Source organism: Carcharodon carcharias, chromosome 4 (assembly GCF_017639515.1).
Source record: "Carcharodon carcharias isolate sCarCar2 chromosome 4, sCarCar2.pri, whole genome shotgun sequence".
In the NCBI taxonomy this organism is placed as follows: Eukaryota; Metazoa; Chordata; class Chondrichthyes; order Lamniformes; family Lamnidae; genus Carcharodon; species Carcharodon carcharias.
This window is the reverse complement of record NC_054470.1, coordinates 67,082,331-67,110,024: the sequence shown is the minus strand read 5'-3', so window position 1 is coordinate 67,110,024 and position 27,694 is coordinate 67,082,331. Positions and strand designations below refer to the sequence as shown.

Here is a 27,694-nt window from a genome sequence, read left to right as displayed (position 1 = left end):
AGCCATGTGCTTCTAGTCTGAATGTATGTTATATGGTACTTAACCAATGCCTTCTGAGAAAGTCCAATAATGCAGCATCTACTGTACTATCTTCATCAGCCCTTCCTGATACTTTATTGAAGAAATCATGTGGGTTAGTCAGACATGATTTACCTTTGACAAATGTGTGCTGGCTGTCCCTTAATAACCTGTGCTTCTCCAAGTGAGAATTAATTGTACTTGGCAATAGTCTCTCATAGTTTCCATCTTTAATGTAATATAACATCACAAGTTTCTTCACAAGAGGGCATTAAAAAGCAATATTTAATACTGAGCTACATAGAGATATTAGGTCAGATGATCAAAAAATGGTTGAAAGGGGTAGGCTCTAGGTAGTATCTTAAAGGAGGAAAGAGAAATGAAGAGGTTTGGGGAGGGGATTTCTGAGCTTATGGCTTTGGGAGCAGAAGACAACGCCATCAATGGTGGAGTGATTAAAATTGGAGATGAGCAAGAGGCCAAAATTAGCGGAGCATAGATATATTGGGGGTATTGTGGACTGGCAGAGATTACAAAACTAGGGGGGAAAATGAGGGGTGGGGGGGATAGTTTGAAAACAAAGACGAGAATTTTGAAAGTGATATATTGGTTAACAAAGCTCTGAGATAGGTCACCTAGCACAGGACTGATGGTTGGATGGGGCTTGGTAACGAGATAGGGTATGGACAGCAGAATTTTGAATGACCAAGTATGAGGGGCAGTACAACATTTGCAGCCGGCCAGGACCTTATTGGAGTAATTCTGTCCAGAGGTAACCAAGGTATGGATGAGATTTTCAGCACCAGATGGCCTGAAGCACTGGCATAGTCAGGCAATATTGGGCAGATGGAGATAGGCAACCATTGTAATAGCACGATGTAGTAATAGCGCGCATGTGCTCGGGAGCTGATTTCGGCAGTCAAATATGACATCAAGGTTGCAAACAACCTGGCTTAGCCTCATACAGTTGCCAGGGAGAAGGATAGAGTTTGTGGTAGGGACCAAAGATAGCTTCTGTCTTCCCAATATATCCTTGGGGAAATTTCTGCTCATCTGGTACTGGTTTTGGGACGAACAGTTTTGACAATTTGAAGACAGTGGAGAGGTTGAGCTGGGTGTTGTCAGTGTCCCAGTGTTGTTTTCTTGCATCATCATTTCCCACCATTGTACTGACTGACTTGTCATTACAAGGTTAATCCCTTTCCCCTCTCTTTGGAACAGGGAGTAACTTAATGCCCTTCAGTCCTCTGGGACCACACCCACATCCAAGGAAGATTGACAGATTGTAGCTAGAGCTCCTGCTACTTTAACTATTGTTTTCCCCAGCAACTGAGGATGTATCCCATTTGGGCTGTTTGCTTTGAGTGATGTCAACTGATTTTGCACCTCTTTTTTTTAATCCACACAATATGTCTACCCCCTCCTCTAATGTGACGTTAACTTCATCCTCTTTTTATTGAGACAGATGCAAAATACTGTACCCATTCAGTAGCTTAGCAATGTGCTCTTTGTCCTTGAGCGACCCTATTGTCCCTTGAACTACCTCTTAGTTTTTTGTTTCTCTTTGTTACCCATTAATATTTTTTCATATTTTCAGTTTTATACCCATTTTTCAATTTCCCTCTGCATTCCACCTGGGTTTTAAACTCTATTCCATAATTGCAATCTATCATAACCCTTTTTCTGTCTGTTGCATTTTAGCCTCTATTTCCTTGTAATCCAAAGAGCTCTAGCTTTGGCTGTTCTTGTCTTTTCTTCCTTGGCTTGTAACTGAGCAATTTCCACTTTGAAGACATGCCATTACTCAATTGTCCTCTCAGCCGTTCCATTCCTTAACCAAGAAAGGAATTATCAATGACAATAGCAGTCATTAAACTGTTAATCTTCTAAAACGCTATTAAAATTATCCCCCAAAGAGTTGACACATTACGGATATGGAACCAGTTGGGATACAGATTTCCACTGGTCACTGAACTTGCAAGAGTGACCCTTTGTGATATTCCAACGCTTGAAGTTCCCTTTACTTGTGTTGAAAAAGAAACTGTGATTAGGTCAAAGGCAAAATATGGCAGATGCTGGAAATCTGAAATAAAAACAAAAAATGCTGAAAATGCCCATCAGATCTGGCAGCATCTCTGGAGAGAGAAACAATTTACGTTCAGGTCTGTGCCCTTTCATCAGATCTGGGAGAAGTAGAATGTAATAGGTTTTGAGCAAAGGTGGGGTAAAAGAAGGTGGTAAGGTGGAAAAGAAGAGATTAAATGACGAGAGGTTCATGGTACAATGCCAAAGGGGTGATCAATCAGCAGACTTACCCTGTGTACAGTGTATTGGATTACATGGAATTTACAGGAGATGGTCAAGTAAAGAAACAAAGTATGTTCAGAGGTGGTGTGAATACAGAATCATGAACAACTGCCATCCGAAAGGCAATAAGAGTGAAACAAGGGAAGAAAAATTAACAGAGAAAGGAAACAAATTTAGGACAGAGATTACAATCTAAGATTGTTGAACTCCACGTTGAGTCCAAAAGGCTATAAGTGCCCTATAGGGAGATAAAATACTGTTCCTCAAGCTTGTGTTGAACTTCATTGAAACATTGCTGGAGGCTGAGGACAGGAAAAGTCAGTGAGCAAGCTGGAGGCTGAGGACAGGAAAAGTCAGGTGAGAAAGCAAGGCGGAGAATTAAAATGACAGGTAACTGCGATCTCAGGTCATACAGATTGAACAAAGAAATTCCACAAACTAGTCACCAAGTCTGCATTTGGTCCCTCCAGTATAAAGGGTTCCTCGTGGAGAACAGAAAATACAATATACTAAATTGAAAAAAGTACAAGTAACTCAGTGTTTCACATAGGAGGAAAGTTTTGAGGCCTTGGATGGTGGGACAGAGGTGGTAAAAGGTGCCATGGGAAAGGAGATGTTGAGGGTGGCTGAGGAGTAGACCTCAGGAGGAAACTGGTCCCTTCAGAATGTTGAAAGAGAAATGCAATATGTATTAGATGATGGCAGAAATGGTGGAGGATGATCTATTGGATACAGAGGCTGGTCAAGTAGAAGGTAAGGGTGAGGGGAACCCTATCCTGGTTCTGAGTGAGAGGAAGGGGAGTGGATGAGAGTGGAAGTTTGTGAAATAAAATGGACATGGTCAAGGGTCCTGTCAACCATGGTGTTGGGGGGATTCTCTGCTTGAGGAAAAAGGAAGACATGTCAAAAACGTTAATATGAGAACTTGCATCATCAGAACAAATGCAATGGAAACAGAGAAGCTGAGAATGGAATGGCGCCCTTACCGGAAATGAGGTGTGGAAGTGTAATCGATGTAGCTTTGGGAGTTAGTGGGCTTATAGTGAATATATGTCTATACCCAGAAATGGAGACAAGATCAGGGCAGGAAAGTGTCTGGGATTGGCCATGTGAAGGCAAGAGAAGGGTGGAAATTGGAAGCAAAGTTGATTTGAAATTTTCAAGTTCAGGGCAAGAGCATGAAATGGATTTGATTTACCCTGAAAAAGGCTGGGTTTGTGGGGGGGTGGGCGGGGGGGTGCTGCTGCTGGTAGGGAGATCTCCAAAGTTTGTTCCATATAACCCATAAAAAAGCCAGGACCTCTATGTGGTTACCCATAGCAACAACATTTTGGAGAAAGTGAGTGGAGTTGGCTGGGAAGTTATTAAATATGAGAACAAGTTCAGCCAGGCAGAGGAGGGTTATGGTGGATGGGGACTGGTTGAATCTTTGCTTAAGAAAGAAGTGGCGAGTTCAGACCATCCTGATAAAGATGAAGAATAAAGCTGTTTGTTTTAAAAAAAAATAATAAAATGTGGAGATGGTAAGAAATCAGTTCTTGGGGCAGAAACAGGCTGAAACAATGAGTCCTCCAGGGCAGTCCTGTTTATGGATCCTGGGAAAGAGGTAGGAGTGGGTTGTTCGGGCTTAGTGGATCAAGGGGTTGTGGAGCCATGGAGGGAAGATCCGAGGAGATGAGTCCTGTGACTGGTATGTTTGTGTTGGCTATTCAATTGCAGCCATCTACTTTTGTCTATTAAATATTTAATCAATTCCCTTGTAAATAATTCTCTGTCTCAATGGGCACTTCTGGTATATCATTCAATCCTCTAATTTTGCTTCACGTCAAAAAACTTGCAATTTTCCCCATTTATTTTTGTGATTGATCTGATGTCCTCTTACAAGTTTTCAACTAGTGGGAGCAAACTTTCACTGATCTGTTTTTAGAATCCTTTCATAATTTTAAATCTTTGTTCCTTTTTTGAGCCACCTTTGTTACAGTACAAAGAAATGTCGGTATATTTTAAGCCTGCTTTCACCTCATTCCTCCTGACACTCCAATCAATCATTGTACCCTTTCCATGCTTCCAGTATCTCATTTAGGAATGTCTGGTTTTACATGTGGTATTCTAACTGACTTCAACAACGTCTTCTACATATTCAGCATCACTTCCTTGATTCAATTTGCCTTTTGTTATGGTCTTTTCTAGCAACGCTCCCATCTTTAATAATCTTCGTATCTCCCAGACCTCTCCTTGTTTCTCCACTCCTGAGTGTCTTACGATCTCTGGTATATTTCTGTTCACTTTTTTCCTACAGTAATATTTCATACTTTTCTACATTGAACTGTCAACCACCTACCTTGGTCAATCTGCTAATCTGATTTTTGAAATCTTCTGGATGTTCCCTCCAGTCTTCATGCCCCCTAATTTGATATCGTCAAGAAGCTATCTTTTTGTACTTACGCCCATATTTGCACAAATTGGAAAATAAAATTCCCATTTCAGATTCCTGCATCGCATCTAGTAATCTGAAAAAAAAAACATTCATTTGCCCTTGCTTGATTTCTAACTCTCACCATCCCTATTATTAAATGTTGTAACAACCTTCGACCTTGAAGCAGTACAGTAGGGAAAATTTGTAATTTCTTTAAAATGCCTGTGGAATGTGTATTTTTTTAAGAATATTTGAAAATAATTTTTGAGTTTGCATAACTTGTGATGGAGTTGTTTTTAATTTTCTTGGATAATAAGAAATGTCGGTCTTTGTGACCTAGCAGCCCTTGATCTAGAAGCAGTATCAATAGGAAGGAAGTTAGGACACAAAGGACAGCTAGGAGCAGGAGAGCTGAAGGGTCAAGGCAACCAGCACACAGATGCAGAGACAGAAAGAGGAACACTGAATTTGTGCAAGGAGAAGCCAGCAAAGCTCTACAGAAGGGCTGGTTAGCTCTGTGTGGTGTTAACCATATCTGAAGACCTCCAATGGCACACACCTGCTGGTGAATGCGACTCGAGGGCTGAATCGATGAAGTTTTAAAGAAATGTGGCATCACATTTGTGAGGAGAGTTGTGCAAGACGTATCGTTGTATCGATTATTTAATCTGAAATTTACATTTTATTTGAAGTGTTATTTGCCTATCCATATTTAAATTTGAGTTGACGCTGATTTGCAGTAAAAGTTTCAAAAAGTGAAATCTTATTGGTAATTTCTTTATTTGGGGGTCATTTCATGCATTTGGTATTTTTGGTTTCCACTTCCCCCTCGGATTGTAACAAAATTGCGGGCTCAAATCTGGGATTGATCCCAGAGACTGTAATACAGGTTCCCTGGAACTTTCTAGCATTTAAATAAGATTTCACGTTTGCTTTTGCTATATTGTATTGGGAAGTCAGTATGAGTACCTTTGAGTCTCAAGCCTTTGTTGAAAGAGAGGACCTGACTCTGAGACTTGAAACAGTTGAGAAAAGACACTTTATAGGCTGTAGCAGAACAGAGCAGGTGGGCCTAATACAAAATCAGGAGCTAAGAGGATGGGATCCTTGAAGAATTGGCTAAGCATCTGGGGCTCGAGGAAGAAGGAGTCAGTTCCGTTAGTGATCAAGTACAACTAGCCAGAATTGAAAAATAAATAGAACCATGAAAGATTGCCTTGGAGAAATTAGCAACCGGGGAGAAAGAAAGAGATGAAAAACTCAAAATGGTGCATGAGTTCTGACTACACAGTCTTGAGTTGCTGAGCAGAAGTAGGGTTGACTCAGAATGCCTTTTAATTTTGATTTGGCGAAGAATGTTCACTTAGTACCCAGGAGGAAGAGGAAATTTTGTGTCCTTTGAGAAAATTGCCACAAACCTGAATTAGCCAAAAGAGCAGTGGATATGCTTCTACAAAGTGTTTGTGGAGAAGGCTTTGGAGGTATACTTGTATCTTTTTGCAGAGCACTCATGTGATTTACGAGGAAGCAAAACTGCTATACTCGATGCTTGCAAGTTGGTGCCAGAGGTCTAAACGGAAAAAGTTGAGCTAAAGAATGGGCCAGACCAATGTAGAATTTGCCAGAGAAAAGGAAATACAGTCGATGAAGGTGAAACAGAACTTCAGTCTCCTTAGAGAGATGATGGTGGAGGAATTCAAAATAGTGTCTCTTTGGGGTTAAGGTCTCATCTGGAAGATCAAGCCTTGGTAATAGCAGACAATTATGAATTAACTGAAGATTATTAGTAGCAGACCCCACTTTGGAGCCTTCCAGAAAAACTCAAATGAGGGGAAATTTGATGCTAAGCGGTCAAGCCTTACTGAGAATGTGGGAGAAGGTAAAGACCTAGGGCTTTCTCAGGTTAGTAAAAGTGAAGATTCGGAGCACAGATTTAGTTCAATGGGACTGATATGCTACTAGTCAAAAGAAAGGACATGTGAAGGCTGAATGCTGGAAGTTAAACTCCAAGCATGTTGCATTTGCCCAGACAACGGGTGTTCCCTCAGGTGATAATGTCCTGAGTGGTAAAGTTCATGACATGGAGGGAGTCTCCCCCAATATTCATTGAGAGGATGAATTGGATGATGGAAAGCTATAGAGATGTTTTGCTTGAAGATAGTGTCCCATGCTCATCTGATGAGGCAGGAAAATCGATTATTGTCCTTAGAGGTACAGGGTAAACACATTACTGATGTTAGCAGGTGACCTGAAGTGCTCTCCAAAAAGTTCACTGAATAAAAGGGTATTAAATCAAGGTGATAATGAAAACTGTTTGGCCATTCCTTTGTATAAGGTTAAATTAAAATGTGGCTTATCTACTGGTCTTGTTACTGTGGGGGTTGATTTTTTGTTGGGAAGCTACTTGGTTGGGGATATGACATCACTATCTCCAGTGGTTTTGGAAAAACCTGTTGAGGCTGTTGAAACAGGTAGTTGCTTTTTCTGATCCTCTCCAGTTCATTGCTTTTTATAAGTTGAGTGGGAAAGGCCCTTTTAAAATGAACTCTTTGGGGTATTTTCCATTTTCAATTTTAGAATCTGAAACTGGGAGAAAATTAAGAGTACATAAGTGGGTAATTTTGGAGAAAACCTAGTTTTGTTTTGTTGGCATTTATGATCATTAGAGGAGACTAGGTAGGTAAGCTAAATGGCAACAATTGCTTACACAGTTCATACTCTTCATTTCAGGGATTTTATAGGAATTTCCAGAAAAACTATTTCCTCTGGTGGCTGAATCCAGAATAAGAGAATATAATTTTAAAATTGGCACTAAGCTATTTGTGAGCAAAATTAGAAAGCATGTAATCACAAACATTGTATTGGAAACCTTGAACTTATTATCCCAAAAGATTTTGGATGCTGGGTCAACTAAAACATCCAGAACTAAGACTGATTTTTTTTTTTTGTTGTTGGGTAAGGAAATTACTGGACAAGGAGTAAATACTGGTAAATAGAGTTGAAATACAGATCAGCCATGATCTCATTGAAGGGCTAAATGGTCTAGTGCTGTTCTTATAAGAATTTTTAAATTTATCTGATGCCCAATACCCTTTTCAAGAACTTCAAAGACATTTGTCTTTGTTCTTTAGCCGTGCTTTGGCGATATGCTAATATAATTTTTAAAAATTGGTGTACTGTGTGCATAAATTGGTAGGCAGCTATTACTTTTATAGTTCTCAGCAAAGTTACTAGTTCTTAAAGCATGGCTATGGTATTCTTTTTTACAAGAAAAATGTTGTTTAACTATGCTTTCCGATTTTATTTGTAATCAATACTTGGAGAAAATTAGGGGGAAAAAAGAGCCAAAATGTTAAATTTGGATAAAACCTGTTTTTGTTTGGAAAGTCAATAAATTCTAGCAAAAGAAGACGCTGACTAGGTACAGTTAAGCCAAATGGCAGCAATTATTTCCAGTTTATGCCACTGTTATGGTGCTCAATAGCAGTTCCCAAAATAGCAATGGGGAGCAATGCCGCAGGAAGCTTTCTCCTCCCAAATGGAACTACCCATTTTCGACCATGACCTCAATTCTGGCTGAAGCAGAAATGGAGCAGCACAACCTTGCCAATTCAGTGAATGCAGGAGAGATGAAGGAAGGAAAGGACGCTCTCCCTTTTACAGTGCTAGCTGTTGAATTTTGGGTAAGTTTTTAAAATCAGTAAGTGAGTGAGATAGCGAATGGATGAGTGAGTACTTGAGTGGTCAGGGGGGTGATTGGAGGAATCAGTTGTGGTGCTCACTTGAGTTAAGCTGGCTAAACACTGAGTTAAACCAGGCATTAAACTGTGTAACATTTCCAGTAAAGTATCCAGGTAAGTTCCAAGTGAGCTAAGTGTCAGAGACATTTGCAAAGGGTCCAGGGAAGTAGAAATCAGCCCATCATAAGCTTAAAGTTCCCAGGCAAATTCCCCACATGTGTGTATGCCAGGACTTCCACGAGGCCCAGACATAAATATTTCAACTTGCATCCCATCTCTGATGATCCGATACCAGAAGATTTGGGCTATTATATGCAGCATTTCTATTTTGTTAATTGCATCGCAGTAACTATCAGGTCTCTTCAGTGTGCATCCTAAAACTACAGAAGCCCTTTACATGCATCTCCAACTATTATTTTAAGAAATAATGAGAAGCACTTTTTCCTCTTGTTTTGAGGAAAAAGTTTTTTTTTAAACAAGCTCACCACCCAAAAATTGTGAAAATTGATGAATAGTTTTTAAGGACCAAATTATCTACTATACTGGGGTAAAATCATCAATTCAGACACTAAATGCTTCAGCACCATCAGTAGCTAATCTAACAATTTTGATGGTCTAAAGTTGGATGCGTCAAGTAGTGAATGCATTTCTCATATATATTGAATGCCATTTCTCTTACTCAGGATACCCAGCAGAATATGTTGGAATTGAAGTCAAAATATCAAAACTTCTTGACCAGCTCACAGAATGGATTACTTTCCAAGGCAAAAGCCCGAATGTGTCTTATGGAAAGAATTTCCAATCAGACCTGCACAAATATTTTGAATATAATTGAAGAAATTGAGAACGAAAATCAAATGCTAGATCAAGAATGTCGGCTTCAATGGAAAGCAGTTCAGGTATGTTTATTTGCTTCAAGATGGGTATGGCTTGAAGTTCCCATGTTCAACTGCAACTGTTACATTTTTAGAAATTAGGGTTTATTTTTAAATTTCCATGTTGGAATCAGTGGTTGCGTTTCCATTGATTTGTTCCAATAACTTCTGGTCCGAATTTAAACTGTGACAAACTTTTGATTTCAGGTTCAACTTCTTTCTAGAAGAAAGCTGGGTATGAGAAAAAAACTCCAATGACATATAGATAAAAGAGAATTAAAATGATGTAGTTCCAACTTGTGTGCACCCAAATTTTAGTTTTGAATGTTGTCTAAAATGTACACTTACTTGGCCTTTGCAAATTCAGGACTGCATTTGTCATATTTGGAAGGAAAAGCACCAAAGCAATACTTAATGGAAATTTGAGATGCGTTTCAATCCTTTATTTTCCAACACGTCATTGGAGTTGAGCTGACAATATTTGAGTAAAACATCACTTTTCCTATGAAGTGGCAAGCACCTTTACTGTCCAGTATCTAGTTAAATGAAAAATCCAGCCTTGTGCTTTCAGAAAGGTAGACTAAAAAGCACTTAAGGCAAAGCTAGTTTGTAAACACAAACTGTTTACAGTTACGCAGCAAATGCATGGGAACATCACCATCTGTAAGTTCTTCTCCCCCATCTTTCTTAGAACCAAATCATCATTCCTGGGTCAAAATCTTGATTCTTCCTTCTTAACAGCACTGTGTGTAGCTCCACAAAGCAGATTGTGGTGGTTTATGAATGGGGATGAGCAAAAATACTGGTTTTGCCAGTGACGCCCACACCCCATGAACAAATAAAAAAACTCATGTAGGGATCTGTTGCCGAATATGTAATAGACATTTATTGCTATGTTTAGTCAACAACTTAATTGTCATTGCATCATGTCTAACAGAATGGTGGTAATGAACTTAATAGATTGAGATCATTTTTCCATCTAGTTCATATTTTCCAATATGGTATGCTCACTCTCTGTAGAAGGAACATGTAAGGCATCACAACTTGTGACTACTCCCTGTGTTCTGTCAAGAGTTGGTCTGTTGAGCTGTCAATTCCAGTTATCCCTTTGAATGAGGAACCCCTACCACCTTTTGATGAGAGAGATGGGGTGGGGGCTGGTGAAAATTGCACACTCCTTTTAGTTTCTGCTGCACCCAAGCCTCTCCCCACAACTCCTCGAGCTGGACACATTGAATTAAAACCCATTTAGTATGAAGGGTGCTGACTACCCTGGGACATGACATCTGATTCCCATTGTTTTAAACTTATGTGCTATGCAAGAGTATAAATTTTGATGGTCTTTTGATCTAGAATTTTACTTCATTGTCCTCATCAACATTCTATATGAATTGTGTAAGTCTGGAAGTTAAACTTTTATAAACTGAATCTAGCTTTAGAGCTCACCCTTCCAAGCCAAATAAGCATGTCTCAATGGAATTACTTCTATTCAAAATATTTTTGATATAGTGATATTTGTGGCATCAGATGATCTATAAAATAACAACACAAACATTGGAATAGCAGTTTTTCACCACCATGAAAACATTCCTCCACTTCATGTCACATAAGTTCTGTTATGTTTTTACTGGGAACCATCAATTCTCCAATGTTATCCTTTTTCATATTTAATTGATCTAGTTCATACGTTCAAAAGTTTGAGTGCAGAAATATTTTCTTGCTTTTTGGTGCACATTTTCAAACAACATGACGCCTAGTTTTGTTCAGTTATACCAAATACAAGTTGCAGCTAAAAAATGTCTTTGGGATGACTTCCCATGATACTACAGAGGTGTAACAGTGTAAAATGAATGCTAATCTGAATCATTAGGTACTGGAAGTGGCCTAAAGCTTGGTCTTGGACGAGCATTGTGAACTAATGTAAGTTTTAAGGAAGGTTTTTGTGTGGGGCTGAGACAGTTGAAAGGCCAGTGCCATTAACAGTGGGCTGTGGAAGCATAAAAAGCCTGAGTCAGAGTTGCAGGGAATTCAGGAGGATTGTATTACTGAAGGTTATATTGAAAGACACAGCACCATGAAATGATTTAAACATGAGATGAACATTTTAAATGAAACATTGTGAGAATGGGCAGGATGAGTAGGTAGGACTTGGGCCAGAATTTTCCAGTTGGTGTGCGGGGGCGAGTCCCGCATGCTGACACGTAAAATGACACGCGGTGACATCAGGCAAGCATCCCAACGTCACCGTGCGCCATCGTGATATTTAGGTGGGTGGGCGTGCAATGTTCTCAGATGCGCACCCGCCTTTAATTAAACAGCTAGTTAAGGCCCTTGAAGCAGCAACTGTCTGCATTCTTTCAGGGCCTGTGTGATCTTCAGGACATCACACGGGCAGGCGGATAGGACACATTTGTATAAACCTCATCCATGGTTGGGGTAAGAAGGGTGAGTGGTGTCACGAGTGGTATCTGTTAGATATTTAATTGTGAAAGTTACTGCTACTTGTCTGTGTGAACAGGAATACTTCAAAACTCTTCACGGCTGCTTGGACAGGAGTAACAACCTTCAGGTCAGGACTCCACAGTAAAGATCAATTTTGAGGCCTGCAGGTTTCAGGAAGCCTTCCATTAGCCTTGGAATAAGAGTTGTGCTATCCGCTGGAGGCACCTCCTCTGAGGAGGAAGGGAGAGCCAGAAGGGGGAGGAGGCCAGGAGTCCACATTCAGCCACCAGGGGAGCCACCTTTGGGAGGACAGGCACAAGGGGCACAGGACCAACAGGCAGTCCAAGTACAATCGAATGCACACATGGCCATCAAGGCACCAGCAGGTAAGCCCAGTGCCTTCATCAACAGGAAGGGATTCCAATCCTTGAACATGCAAGTCTGTGCAAGGTACCCAAGCAGCTCCCATGACACATACACACTCAGACACTCCCAGGTGCCAAGGCTCTTCAGTGCTCCTGGGGGCTGCTGGGTGATGAGGGCTACCTCCTCAAAAGGTGGCTCATGACGCCTCTCCGCCATCCAAGAACAGAGGCCGAGCAATGGTACAATAGGAGTCATGCCTCCACAAGGGCTGTGGTAGAGAGAACCATCAGTCTTCTTAAGATGCACTTCCGATGCCTGGACCGCTCAGGGGGCGCACTCCAATACTCCCAGATCGTGTGTCACTGATAGTGGTTGCATGCTGCGTTCTCTACAATCTGGTGCTGACATTACCTGATGTCAAAGGTTTGGTGTACAGCAGATTTTCATTGTAAGGTGGATATGGTTGTCAATGGTGCATAGTCATCCAGCATTTTATTTGCTTCGTTTCCAGTGAGGTTTCCTGAAAAGAATATCAATTCTATATGGTATAACAGACAAAAGAATTATAAAGATCATCTGTGTTCTCTTTTGGCTGAAGATTTGAAGCCCTCAAATTCTATTAGGGCAGCATAAATTTCTAGGCTATTATGGAATTCATAGAATGTTTCAGTTTTGCAGGGACCAAACTTCTCCCACACTTCATCTAAGTACTTCAGCCATAGATCTATACATTAAGTTTTTAAAGAGAAATAATTCATAGTGTGTTGCTGAGCAGTACTCTGTGCTGCTAGAAATTGTTATTTTGTCCTCCCTGTGTCCTCAGAGTGAAGCTAAATTTTCTGAGTCAGTGCGAACTGGATATGTAAAGTACATCAGGAATTCTTGTGATGAAATGGCTAATGAGAAGAAACAAAATGAGGAACTGCTTTCACAGATTGAAGCTCTTAGACAGGATTCATTCAACAAAAATGGTTATGATCCATTATTAACTGTGGAGAACCAGAAGCTGTCCAAAAAGTTGAAGGCAGCTGAGCTAACATTGCAGGTAATTTAACAGCATTAATGCATATTCAGAATTACTTTTATGGGTTAGAGGAAATATTCTCTGAAAAAGATTTGAAAATTGCAATGGGATAGAATCCATCATTATAATCAACCCACTGAGTTTCTTTTATTATACTGATGTGCTTTACTAATTGAAATGTGAAGATGTAATCATCTCTGTCCAGTTCCTAGTTTGTAAATTTGAGAAGGCAAAGTGCAGTTATGTGCTAGGACTAATATTGTCTGATTGTTGTCTTGTTACTTAACAATGATTATCAGTGCACGATCCTGACCTGACCACTGAGCAACAATGAGATCAGAGCTCATTCAGGGGTAAACACAGAAGTAAATGCAATTGGACTACCTCTTCATTCTTTAAAGCCCACAAGATACTTTTTACATTTGGCTGACCCCTCTACATATTCAAACTGGAACAGAAGTACACTGATCTTGAAATGTAATGTTGTTAAGTGAGTTGGGTAAGGTATATTAATATCCTAATTTTACAATTTCAGAAAATGAGAATAAAAATTCATGAGTTGGAAATGACACTGACAACAAGTCAAGAAGCTCACAAACAACAGGAAGATAAACTTGCAGAACTGCAGACAGAAATAAACTCCAAGACTTCAGAGAAAAAACTTGAAGACCTTCACAAGAAATTGTCAAAGAAGGACAACCAGATTAAAAGCTTTGAAGAAAGAATAAAACAGCTGCAGGTGTGGGGCTTGAAATCAAGCAGTTGAATGTGAACTTAAAAATGCATGCACTCTGAAAACAAGAGTATTTTGGTTAAATATTTGAGAAAATAAAAGGAGTTGTATTCTTGTAACCTTTTTTTAAGCAATTGATTCAGAACAACAAAAATTAAATTTTTCCAATCTACACACTAAATGTGTATTTAAATAATTTTGCAGGATCAGCGATGAGGCTGTGACACTTTAATTTAGTCACAAAAGCATTAGGAAAATACATTTAAAAACCAGCTGCACTGACCTGGTCTGAATTAATATAGTTGAAATATTTGTTCAGCTTTCAGGAAAAGTTTTCTTGAGTAAGGAACCAAACCATGCAGTTGAAACAATTGTGCTGTGATTGTTTCAATTATGTGTTTGACTTGATAGCACAGTTCAAACTTCTTTAGCGGTCGTTTAAATTCGTAAAGCCCCACCAAGTGTTGTGAGGGCATGTATTAGTCTGGAGTTGTTCCAGAATTGGCAAGATAGCCTGAAGTTTGTATGTAAGTTGTGTCAGCCCAGTTAGCTCCTGTAGTTGGTAGCATAGTAGGAAATCAACTTTGCATATATAGAAGTATAAAATTAAGTGTTTAGAATTGGAAAGCATAGATTTTTCCCTGTTGAAAAGTTAGCATTGTCTTGTATCCACTGTGAATTTGTCCTCAAAATCTCTGTTTTTAAAAAAGATAGTCTTCCTTACTGTCAATTTTGTTTTGGCTAACAAGTTTGCCAACTTTTTCCATGATAGCTTGCCAGGTTCACATCTATGGAAATTTGTTGTCTTTCAATTGGACAATATAGTCACTAGGTGGTGCTGTATTGTTTTTCCTACTTTTCATTTTATTCTAAAATATTTTATCGCCACTTTGTCAGTAACTGTTTCTAAAATACAAAAGGGTTTAAGCAAAAGTCCAAAATATTTCACAATAACACGATTAATGTTTTCCATTGAATTATCTATGTATTTTAATTTGAACTAATTTTTCACATAAGTTGAACTTTATGCAAACAGCATCTGATTATCATCATGTTTTGGAAGTTGGAAAATATAAATGATTTAATCACTTACTGCTAGCAGGGACAGTAACACCAATTGACTTTCAAAATTCAGCTAATTTGTCTATGAAATTGCACAATCTAGCTCCAACTGGTACACTGTACTCCATTTGCCTGTGTTATCAGCTTTGATATGGTCAAGGAAAACACGCAATTTTACCCAGCTGAATAACTGGCTTGTTGAAGTAATTCTGATGTGTATCACATTAGAAATGATACTGATTCATGGACATGTAAGGTTACATCACCAGGTATGGCATAGGGAGTTGGATGTTAATCAAAACCTTCTAAGGGCCTGGAATTTTTTTTATAAGGCAGTTATTTTTGCTTTTAAATGCAAGGCTCTTTCTAAGCTCAACAAGGCAGCTTGAGGGTTCTTTCTGACCTGTTCCCAACTGGTGGCAATTTCAAATTATCATTGTGCACTCGTGAATTTAAAAATTATGTTAGCAGCACTTCTGACTCAAAAATAAATCACATTATATGAAATCTAAAGGCAAGTAGTTTGTTCAGGAAAAAAATAAATTTAAATGATTTAAAAACTGCTGCATATTTGAAGGCTATGAAATGTTTATGTAGGTATATAGTGTCTGAATTATCCTGTAAAAGTAAGTATTCATCAGAATTTTTTTTGCATTACTCCTGTTGTATCGCAGGCCAAGCTGGACATGGGAGCTCAACCTTTCAAAGAGGAGATGACTGAGCTGAAAAATCAATTGCTTGCACTGCAGTTGGAGAAAATTAAGGAGAGTAAACATCTTGAAAATCAGTAAGGATGGCCGTTTTTTCTTTTAAGTGTTAATGGGTTTTAATTTGTACTGTAAGTAACATAAACCATTTATTTGCAGAATTAGTTCTCTCAAAGCCAGCTTAGAGCATAAAGAAGAGCTGCTGAGACAAATGAAGGAAACACTTCGAAGAAACCAACAAGAACAGGATACCACAAGTTAGTAATTTTAAATTCATTGCTAAGAAATGAGACAAAATTGCTTAGCGTTGTGCATCAAACGGTTTGAGGTTTTGATATCGTACACCAAAATTCAGAAAACAGTTTTTAAAATGTATCCTAATTTATTTGCCTTCATTAAATTTTGTAATTGCATACAAATGTTTTTGCTCTCTGGCATAGGGAGCACAATGTCAAAATTTGAGAAGAACAAATAAAAGGTGAGCATTAAGAGAATTTGACCTGCCTACCCTAAATGAAGTCAATAGTTGTCAAGCACACTTTCATGATAAGTTTGAAGCATTTGGGAGGGAAGAATATGTGGCTCCATCTAATGTGTGTGAAACTTCAAAAGGAGTAAAGTTCAGATACCTGTGGTGTACAGATGCATACATATTCAAATGTGGAGAATAAATTGATGGTGTTTTATTTAAAAAGTGTGGGTTCCCATGTTTCGTAGGTATGGTTTATATGCCAAACCTATATACATCATTGAACCACAGTTCAAATATTATCCTGTTTTAGGTGCCCTACTTTAGAATGACCAGGCTAAATTGAAAACATAGAAGAGGCTTACTAATGTAATTAGGCTTACTAATTAGGCTTTGGTTAGAAGGCAAAACTAGAAAAATTGTTCATTTATATTAATGGAGCAAAAAGATTAAGGGGAAAACCATTCAAGATGCTCAAAATAGAGGAATTTTGAGATAAATGGGGGGAAAATTAGATACCAGTAAGTCAGTAGCTCCAGGGCATAAATTTAAGATCAGAAATGAAGGAACAAAGGTAGGTATTAGGAACAAAGGTAGGTATTGGAGAAACTTTTTATGCAAACATTGTTAGGACATGGTGTCCTGCCAGAAATCGTGATATAAACAGAAAATGTTGTAGCTTCCTCGAATTCATAATAAATATCTCTTCAGAATTAGATAATTTAACAGTAGAACTCAATTTTACAAACTGATTATTAAAGGCCTGTTCTCATGCAGAACCTTGTTGAAGGCTTTTAGGAGATTCACATAAGCATCCATCATTCAAAGTTCCTTTATATTTAATAACAACATCCTCAAAGTCATCAAGGAAGTTGGCAAATTGGATTCCTTGTTTTTCAGCCATTATGTTAATTAAGACTTTAACTATTTAGATATGTCTAGACAACAGTTTGCTTCCTTTGAATACAAAATCTTGGGTAAGTGTATCAGCATAAAGGTTAAAAATTGAGTGAGTAGGTTGGTACCATGTTTTGCTTTTAGGAGGGCAGGATCTTACCTCAGTCTTTTTTCGCTCCACCTCCCTTTCCCTTCCCCAAAGATACTGGAGTATACTTGTGTAGTGACTAGCTACTCAGGCAATTTGTCATGAATTTCAGGTTGTCACTAACTGATAAGCTGTACACTTGCTGAACTTCTAATGCTTCGGTTACTGGCATTCTAATGTATTCAGATCTTATATTTGAAAGACAGAATGTTGTGATAGCACTGTGTTTAGAATATCAATTGATAATGTTTAATTTCTAATTTTTTTTCAGTTACAATTGAAAGTAAAGATGAGACACGTTCTACGGATGCATCTCTCACATACAGTGCTGGAAGCGGTATAGTTCAGAATGCAATGGTACTTGTTTTAAATTCTGAGAAAGCTAAACTTATTCGAGACCTAAATCAGCTCAAGAAAGAAAATGCACATCTTAAAAGGTAATTTTTCACATTCAAATATGCCTTTATTCTGTTCATTTAAAATAAAACACTGGCTTCGCAGTGTGTGCATTCCATTTGATTAGTTGTATTTGGCATCAATGGGCCTTTTGCAAGTACAGAGGCAAAGTAAAAATCCTACAAGAAGTTTCTCAGGGTAGCAGTACTCAGAAGCCTCAAATGCATCTTGTGATCCTTTCACACCCACATCTCCAAGGTGCACTCATTTTGCTGCCCACCACCCTCAGTCAATGATGTTGGTCACTATGGAACAAATCAAAACAGGATATTAAGCTATTCCATCTCAAACATCAAATAATTTGAGCTTATGCAGCTCTGTCTTTTTCGTTTAAGGTAAAAGGTGAGTGGACTTCAAAAGTTTTGCTCTTGAATGCATGCTTTGGTTTCCCAACTTTCTGTTTAAATATGCAAGTTGTTAAAATAATTTCTTCATGTTATGTTTTGAAATCCTGAACGAAATTTACCTGGAAATACTGCTGTATTTGGTGATGGGCAATGATATTATCTCAATTGATTTTAGAATGGTGTCTGAGCTAAAATATGAAAATAATAAATGGAAAGAAAGAGCTGTAAAGCTTGAAGAAAAGGACCGAACGCCATTAAAGCATCGACTGAAGCATGAAAACGTTCAGCATACTTTTACACAGTGTCCAGATGAGAGTCTCACTGCCCAATTGCAAAAAGAATGTGCATCAGTGCCACAAAAAGTTGAGATTTCGACAGAATTATTTCCTCCTGAAAGCAAAGCTACTGACACTCAGGATGAAACTGCATTGGCTTTGGAAAAAATGCTTCCCATTGATTCTTCTAAAACGTCATTGTTTGGTATGGAATCACAGTCGTGGTCACTTCCTCAGTCCAAAATTTTTGATAACTCTCAGCTGGGCTTCCTAGCAGGTAAAAAGCAATTAGCATTTGTGTGGTTAAAATAGATCTGCAAGAGTTCTAATTAAACCATTAATAAAAAATAAGCTGATGACTTCAATTTTTGCAGTAAGTGATTAGCATGCAATATGTGGTTGCAGATATGAGACTGCAGCAAACCAGAGAAGTCATTTTTCAACGAAGTGAACAGACAGGCTTAAATTTTGAATGGTAGAAGGCACTCCTTAGCATAATCTGCCTATGTAATAATTTGAATAGTATGTAAAACATACAGCAAGCCACATGGAATTTTAAGGTTTTCCTTACTTAATATTCAATCATTTAGGGATGTAAAGTTCTGAATGTTTGTTCTCTTCTAAAATCAATGGCTTGTTTCTTTGTAGCATGTCACAATATAATAGAGCCAAAATGTGATCTGAAATGTACTTTTTCTACCCTTCACTGTGCTGAATTGTTAGTGGTTAAATCTCCTGAAGTTGGAGCATAAAATTGATCTTGTTGCCAACATAGGAGAGGAAATTGACAACAATTTGTATTTATATTACACCTTTAACATAAAATGTCTGCAGGCACTTTACAGAGGCACTGTAAGACAAATGACATTGAGCCACATAAGGAGATATTAGTGCAGATGACCAAAAACTTGGTCAGAGAGGTAGGTTTTAAGGAGCATTTTTAAGGGGGAAAGTCAGAGGGAATTCCAGAGCATAGGGCCTGGGCAGCTGAAGGCATTGCCAACAATGGTGGAGCGATTTAAATTTGGGATAATCAAGAAGCTGGAATTAGAGAAGTGCATATCTCTAAAGGTTTGGGGCTGGAGGAAATTACAAAGATTGGGCTTTGAAGATGAGAATTTTAAAATGAAGGCAGTACTTAACCAGAAGTAAAGGTGCTGATTGAAGGTGGTTTGATATGTGAGATACAGGTAGTAGGATTTTGGATGACCTCAAATTTACAGAGAGCAGAATGTGGGAGGTTTATAAGGAGTGTGTTAGAATAGTCAAGCCTGGAGCCAACAAAAGCCAGAGTCGCCTGAAAACATTTAGAAACCCCCTCCCCCTTTCAATTTTGACAGCAATTCAAGAAGAGTTCTGGGTAGCCTTCATAAAAGTTCTGATTCTAAAACGTTATAAAGAATGTATCGAATGAAAATGTGGGGGGTGATTTTGTTGTTATTGCACATACAAACTGGTGAGACTAGAAACACCTCTTTACTGAAAAAGATTGGGTCATCTCTCAATTTCCTATAGTAATATCACTCAGTTTTTACAGATTCTGCCCTATTGTGTGGTTTCGCTTATATTGGACGGTAAAGTGCTTATGTGTCAAAAGCCAACTTCCAAAACTTGTTAACAATGATAATTGCTTATTAAAGCCTGATTTACTTTAAACTTCATTCTGAGCAGCACAGGTTACCAATCTTAGCACTCAGCTGTAAAAGTGAGAGCACTCTACCAACATCAACTTCTATTAGGTTAAAGACGCTATTACAAGATCCTATGGCATTTTACACAAGCATTATGAAGTGAGATTTGATACTAAGCCAGAAAAGGTAATACTGGCAGGGATGTGATTTGGGTCAAAGGGAAAAAGAAACATCTGAAAACGGGTGAGCCCTGCAAGGGAATGAAGTGACCATGCAGGGTTTTTTTTTATTAATTCATAGGATATGGCCTTTGCTGGCTGGGTCAGCACTTATTGCCCATCTTTAGTTGCCTTTGAGAAGGTGGTGATGAGCTGCCTTTTTGAACCACGGCAATCCATGCGGTGTAGGTACAGCCACAGTGCTGTTAGGAAGGGAGTTCCAGGATTTTGACCCAGTGACAATGAAGGAACGGCGATATATTTCCAAGTCAGGATGGTGAGTGACTTGGAGGGGAACTTCCAGTAGCGGTGTTCCCACCTATCTGCTGCCTGTGTCCTTCTAGATGGTAGTGGGTTTAGAATGTGCTGTCTAAGGAGCCTTGGTGAATTCCTGCAGTGATTCTTGTAGATGGTACACACTGCGGCTACTGTGCATCAGTGGTGGAGGGAGTGAATGTTTGTGGTCCCTATCAAGCAGGCTGCTTTGTCCTGGATGATGTCAAGCTTCTTGAGTGTTGTGGGAGCTGCATTCATCCAGGCAAGTGGGGAGTATTCCATCACACTCCTGACTTGTGCCTTGTCAATGGTTGACAGGCTTTGAGGAGTCAGAAGGTGAGCTACCCGTCACAGGATTCCTAGCCTCTGACCTGCTCTTGTAGCCACAGTATTTATTTAGCTAGCCCAGTTCAGTTTCTGGTCAATGGTAACCTCCAGGATGTTGGAGGGCAGGGAGACTCTTCCTCAGCTGGCACCACTTGCATCTGCACTGCCAGGCAAGATTGAGAGCCACTTCCCTAAAGGATAGGAACTCGGGCCCTGGGTGTTGAGGAACGCTGCCTCTTCCCTTACCAGGCCTTGGATAGATCCTGGGTCCCGAGTAAACCTAACCTGGCTGAGGACAACTAAGTTTGGGATTTTGAGAGTAGGTACAGAGCAGAGTTGGGAACAAACACCCCTTGATCTGGCCTTGCTACTGGCAGACTCTCCCTTTTCTTTTATTTTCAGATTCTTCTCCTCTGCTTCCAGGACGATGTTGAATGATTGGTGATGGCGCAGCCAAAAGCCTCCTGTGTGGTGGCTGCAGGACCAGCCAGAATAATTGTTCAAACTCCTCCAAATACCAGTTTCCCCCCAACCCCTCCAGCCCTTGCTGCTCCTCCAATCATAGATGCTGTTCGTCCAGAAACACACAGAACGGAAAAGAGAGAACCTGTGATAGGAGAAGCTGGAGCAGTTGGCATGGGAGAGACAGAATCTTTGATTGGAGGAGCATTTCTGCCTCTCCTGCATTGGCTGCTCCTCCAATCAAACCAGAGTTGCAAATTTTTTTTGAGTCCCTTGGAACATATATTTAAAATAGTGAATTTCCGAAAAGTCAATGTCGTAATCTGCCGGATGGTGGAAATATAAAAGTTTATCAAAACTGCAGGGGGAAGATGGGAAAGCCATTAAAAAAACTGAGTGGCAAAAACAAAAAAACAGAAACTTGGTCGTAAAAGAAAATGAAAAAAATCACACCCCTGATTAGGGCAGATGGCCAAAAACCTGGTCAAAGAGCTAGGTTTTAAAGAGAGTTTTAAAGGAGGCAGTAGAGGTTACAGAGGGACATCCTGAGCTCAGCTATGGTAGCTGGTAACAAGGCCACTGCAGCAGTTAAAATCAAGAATACTCAAGAGGCTAGAATTGGATGATTGCAGACAAATGAAGAAGATTAAAGATGGGGAGGGGCACAGCAATGAGGGATTTGAAAATGAGGATGAGAAGTTTAAAATCAAAGCTCTGGCTTGTGGTCCAACATTGTAGGCCAGTGAGCATGAGTGATGGGTGAACAAGACTTGACGTGGGTAAGAATGCAAGCAGCAGAGTTTTGGATGACATGAAGTTTATGCAGAGTAGAAAGCCAAGAGGCCAGCCAGGAGTCTGGAGTAGTTCAGTCTAAAGGTAGCAAAAGCATGGATAAGGGTTTCAGCAGCAGATTAATTGTGCCAGGGACAATGTCGGGCAATGTTATGGAGGTGGGAATAGGTGGTCTTAGTGATGGTGTGGGTGTGTGTTCAGGAGCTCACCTCAGGACCAAGCATGACACAAGGTTGCAAACAGTCTGGTTCAGCCTCGCACAACTGGCTTGAAGTCCGTGTACACTGCATCAACAGCATTAACCTTCATCAACACTCTGTTGCATCATCAAAAGACTCAAGCAAGTTAGTTCAATATGATTTGCCCTTAACAAATCCATGTTGACTTTCCTTAATTAACCTGCATTTACCCAAGTGACTATTAATTTTGTCATGAATTATGGTTTCTAGAAGCTTCCCCACCATTGAGTTCAAACTGACTGTCCTGTGGTTCCTGGTCTTACCTTTACACTCTTTATTGGACAAAGGTGTTACATTTGCAATTCTCCAGTTCTCTGGTACCAACCCTGGGTCTAAGGAAGAATGGAAAATTATGGCCAACCTCTCTGCAATTTCCACTTTCATTTCCTTCAGTATCCATTGATGCATCTCATCTGGTCCTGGTAACTTATCAACTTTTTAAAGTACAGACAGCCTATCTAACACCACCTTTTCTTCTTCACCTTAATCTCTATTTCTTTCATCAGCCACGGAGCTCTGAATTTATTCCCCCTTTGTGGGAATATACCTTGACTGTGCCTGAAATAACTCCTCTTAAAAGGCAGTTCATTGTTCAGTTACTATTTTACCTGCCAACCTTTGATTCCAATTTATCTGGCCCAGATCCATTCTTACCACATTGAAGTTGGCTTTCCCCCAGTTTGTTATTCTTACTCTGGCTTATTCCTTGTCCTTCTCCATTGCCAACCTAAACCTTATGACACAATAATCATTGTCCCCTAAATGTTCCCCTACTGACACTTGTTCCACTTGGCCCACCTCATTCTGAAGAACCAGATCTAGCAGTGTTTTCTTTCTCATTGGACTGGAAACTTACTGTTCCAGAAACAAAAGAATAAGGCTTACAATAAATGTCAGGTTTATAGTGCAACAAACAATCAAGATGAGTGCAGATAACTGAAAAGGAAGTAAGAGGGGCAAGAGAGTATCTGAGAGAAGATTAATGGATAACAAAGCAAACACTAATTTTTTTTTCTAGACATAGAGTCAGAGGGAAGGTGGGACCAATTATGGACCAGAAAGGAAATCCCCTCAAGGCCAGAGGATATGGGTAAGGGACTAAATGAGTACTTTGCACCTACCTTCACAAAAGCAGTTGGATGCCACCATTCTCACAGTAGAGGAGGAGAAGATAGAGAAATTGGTACTGTTACGATCCTGTTGGGGACCGTTAGCATTTAAAGAAGAAATCCAAACACTCAGCAATTAACTAGTGGCTCTCTGCCAGAGGACTGGAGGGCTCCAAACATTGCATGCCTATTTAAAAAAGGGGTGATGGATAAACCCAAAACCTAATAAGGCAACATCAGAGTCCATAGTTCAGGATAAAATTAATCATCATTTGGAACTGAGGAACATAGGATTTAGGAGCAGGAGTAGGCCATTCAGCCCTTTGCACCTGCTCTGCCATTCAATAAGATCTTGGACGATCTGGTTGTGCCTTAACTCCATTTTGCTCTCCATAACCCTTGACTCCTTTGAATTTATTCAGGTAGGTTTTTGATTGACAATGACCCAGCCTCCACTGCTTTCTTGGGAAGAGAATTCCATGTTCTAATGACTCTGAGAAAAAATTCCTCCTCATCTCCGTCTTAAACAGTAGACTTCTTATTCTTAAACCTCTTATTCTTATCCTTACACTAGTTCTAGCCCCTCCCACAAGTGGAAACTTTCTCCCGGTACCAACCCAATCAAAAAACATGGATTAACAAGCAACAGACAACATGGGATTTAATAAAGTCAAATGATGTTTGACAAGCTTGATTTGAGTTCTTCAAAGAAGGAACAAGAAGATTGAAATTATGTACAAGGACGTAATTTTAAAAAGCATTTGATAAAGTGCCACAATAGTTTTGTGAATAAAATTGAAGTCTGTCAGGTTAAAGGGCACAGTGGATAGGAAATTGACTGAGTCAGAAAGCAGAGTGTAATGGTGTATGTTTGTTTTTCAGACTGGAGGGAAGTATAGTGTTGTCCCCCGGGGTCAGAATTAGGCCACTACTCTTTTTGATTTTGTTAATGACTTGGACTTAGGTATCCAGGTTCAAAGTTTTCGGATGACAAAGCCTGAAAATATAGTGTAATTGAGGGAAATAGAAACAAATTTCAAGAGGACATACAGGCTAGTGAAATGAACAGGCATGTAGATGCGATCGATGTAGAGAGGTGAGGTGATGCATGTTGGAAGGAACAATGAGGAGAGGCAATGTAAACTAAATGGCAAAATTTTAAAGGGGACACAGTAACACAGACCTGGGGTTTCACGTATACAAATTTTTGTAGGTGGTAGGACAAGTTGAGGCTTTATTAATAAAGATATAGAGTATGAAAGCAAGGATGTTTCTCTAAATCTTACAAACTTTATGTAGCATGGTTATGCCTTAGCTGGATTATGATCTTTGGTTGGCAGCACACTTTAGGAGGGATGCCAAGGCATTAGGGAGGGTGCAGAAGAGGGTTACTAGAATGTAATTGGGCTAAGGGAATTCAGTTACATGGAGAGAATGAAAAAGCTGGTGTTCTCCTTAGAGTAGAGAAGGTTAACAAAGGTTTGACATAGGGGATTTCAAAATTATGAAAGGTTTGATAGAATATTAACATAGAATGACACAGCACAGAAGGAGACATTTCAGCCTATTGTACCAGTACAGCAATTGGAGAAAACAGATTTAAGAAACCTAACAAAAAAACCTGGAAGGAGATGAGAAATATTTTCAGGCAGAGAGTTATGAGCAATGTACTGCCATATAGAGTGGTGGAAACTGATGTAATAGCAATTTCAAAAGACAATAGATCTATATTTCAAAAATTAGAATTTGCAGGGCTATGGGGAAACAGCAGAGGAATCGGACTAATTTGATGGCTCTTTCAAAGAGTTGACACGGGCACAATGAGCTGAATAGCCTCCTCTGTGCTCTAACTCTCCATGACCTATAAAGGAAGGTAACCCAAGAGATGAGTACTTGGCATAGAAACCCTGTATACAGAAGTAATTTTACAGGTATGTTCTCGCCATAGAACACCTGTAACATGGAGGTATGTGTATAGACAAGTTCTTGCTACAGAATAGCCTTTTTTTATTTATATATCTTTAAATAAGAACTTTTCTTGGAAATTAGATGAGTAAATATTGGAAGAGAGAGATGGTGAAAGATTAGGCCAGCAGTAAGGCTTTAAAGAGACAATAAGTTCTCATCTCAATGTTAAATGAAACCTTTAGAAGTTCCTCCTCATAAATTTGCTTTCCTCACCGACATGGAAATTGATGTTTGAAAAACTCTACAGAAGAGTGCTGAAATAGGCATTGAAAAAAATTAGGCATGCTTTAGATCTTTATTAATTTTGGATTTTTTTTTTGTCTTTAGTTGGAAGTCCTCAACAAAAACCTAAATCTGATGAGAATGAACGCAATGATTGGTGGCCCAAACCCTCTGCTGATGAACCAGAGTGTAAAATGCAGTGAAAGTTAATTGATGGGGAAAAGGAATACATTAAGGACCACCAAATGCATTCACTAAAGCATGGTTGAAACTACTATCATTGAATGGTTGTATACTTCTGCTGGAGCCAGGTAGCTCAATTGATTCATCTTTCTTGGAGGTCAATGGACAGCTGGGTCTGATTCAAATTGTCACATTGGTGCACTGTGTGTTGTTTTAATGAGGATAAAAGGAAGTTTGTTTAGAATCTAACTGTGGTAAATCTGACAAAAAGATGCTGGATGCTCACACTTTGGAAATGTTGCATTTTCCAGCACTGGCATTTCTTGTAGCATCAAAATTTGTTTTGTAAAACATGTCTGTTTCTATCATTGGCTGCAAATAAATACGTGGCAGCAACATTCATGCCAAATGAGCAAAGGCAGTAGTTCTGATGTTTAATAGTATGAAATATTGTCCTGGAAAATGCTCTCCAATGTTTCAAAAACTTTTTCATCAAACAGAAGATTTCATTAACTTGTATTTAGTCTCTGTTATGAATATTTACACTTTTGTAATAAAAGTTTCTCCTATTGAAGTTTTCTCAATAAATAAAAACATTTTTCTATTCAAAAAAACTTTTTGTTTTGCCAATACACTGCAGCAATTTGCCACCACAGATCAGTCACAGCCTATTAAAATAACCATTGAACTTCCATAGATTAAAGGACACATGTCATTTGAAGGGAAGGAAATTGTCTTGTTTATTATTCATTTGTGAGATATTTGCAAGAGTGGCATTTATTGCCCATCCTGATTGTCCTTGAACATGCGGGTGAGCCTTGTTCTTGAATCACTGCATTGCGTGTGCTGAAGGTACACCTACAATGCTGTTAGGGAAATAATTCAAGGATTTTGACTCGGTGATGTCGGAACATCAGGATGGTGAGCAGCTTGGAAGTGGTGTTGTTTTGTTTCCCTTTGCCTGCTACCCTTCCCTTCTGTATGGTAGAGGTTGCGGTTTTGGACGGTGCTATCAAAGAAGCCTTGGCACGTTGTTGTAGTTTTTAAAAAATTCTTTAATGGGATCTGGGCATCGCAGGCTAGGCCATCCCTAATTGCCCTCGAGAAGGTGGTGGTGAGCCACTTTCTTGAACTACTCCAGTCCATGTGGTGTGGGTATAGCCACAGTGCTGTTAGAAATGGAGTTCCAGGATTTTGACCCATGACATTGAAGGAACAGTGAATTATAGTTCCAAATCAGGATGGTGTGTGGCTTGGAGAGGAACTTGCTGATGATAGTATTCCTATGCATCTGCAGCCCTCCTCTTTCTAGGTGGTAGAGGTTGTGGGCTTGGAAGAGGCTGTTGAAGGAGCCTTGATGAGTTCCTTTAGTGCATCTTGTAGACAGTGCACACTGCGCATTGGTGATGGAGGAAATGGATGTTGAAGTTGCTAGTCAAGCGGCTGCTTTGTCCTGGGTGGTGTCGAGCTTTTTGAGTGTTGGAAGCTTCATTCATCCAGGCAAGTGAAAAATATTCCATCACAATCCTGACTTGTGCCTTGTAGATGATGAAAAGTCTTCAGGGAGTCAGGGCCAAAATGTACCTCCTTCCTGTAGTTTGAAGTTGCACCTGGAGCAGTCTACATTTCAAGAGACACTGCCCTCAGAGCATGAGGGAGAGGGGTAGGATAAATAAGTGAGAGAAATAATGCAATTAAAAATGAGGTGGAATTTGGGAGCAGCAACAGCAGGGAAACCTTTGGCAGCATTCTAAATATAGTCTCATAAATGAGCTCTGCCCTGCAGGTTTTGCCCCATAGTGACATTCATCCACCATGTACTCCATCTTGTTGATAACAGATTTATACTGACTGGATTCTGAATAATGAATAATTGCACCTAACTTGCTCTCTTCTCATGACAAGGAATAGTAACCATATAATGAACCAAGATTGATTCTCTTTGACCCTAATGGGCATGAGTTAGCACTATACTGCCATCCACT

The 27,694-nt window shown here is 39.4% G+C and overlaps 1 protein-coding gene across 1 annotated transcript in view; it reads left to right on the top strand.

Annotated features, from left to right (window-relative positions):
- The window catches only part of LOC121276889 (centromere-associated protein E-like), a 59,322-nt gene extending 32,999 nt beyond the window's left edge, over nt 1–26,323 (top strand). Inside the window, exons 16-23 of the mRNA XM_041185501.1 lie at nt 9,165–9,380; nt 12,988–13,209; nt 13,724–13,927; nt 15,658–15,770; nt 15,850–15,947; nt 17,476–17,641; nt 18,183–18,559; nt 25,632–26,323. Coding sequence (XP_041041435.1) covers nt 9,165–9,380; nt 12,988–13,209; nt 13,724–13,927; nt 15,658–15,770; nt 15,850–15,947; nt 17,476–17,641; nt 18,183–18,559; nt 25,632–25,729 — 1,494 coding nt within the window. The 3' untranslated portion in view covers nt 25,730–26,323. The remainder of the gene's footprint in view (nt 1–9,164; nt 9,381–12,987; nt 13,210–13,723; nt 13,928–15,657; nt 15,771–15,849; nt 15,948–17,475; nt 17,642–18,182; nt 18,560–25,631) is intronic.
- Nucleotides 26,324–27,694: the final 1,371 nt, after the last annotated feature.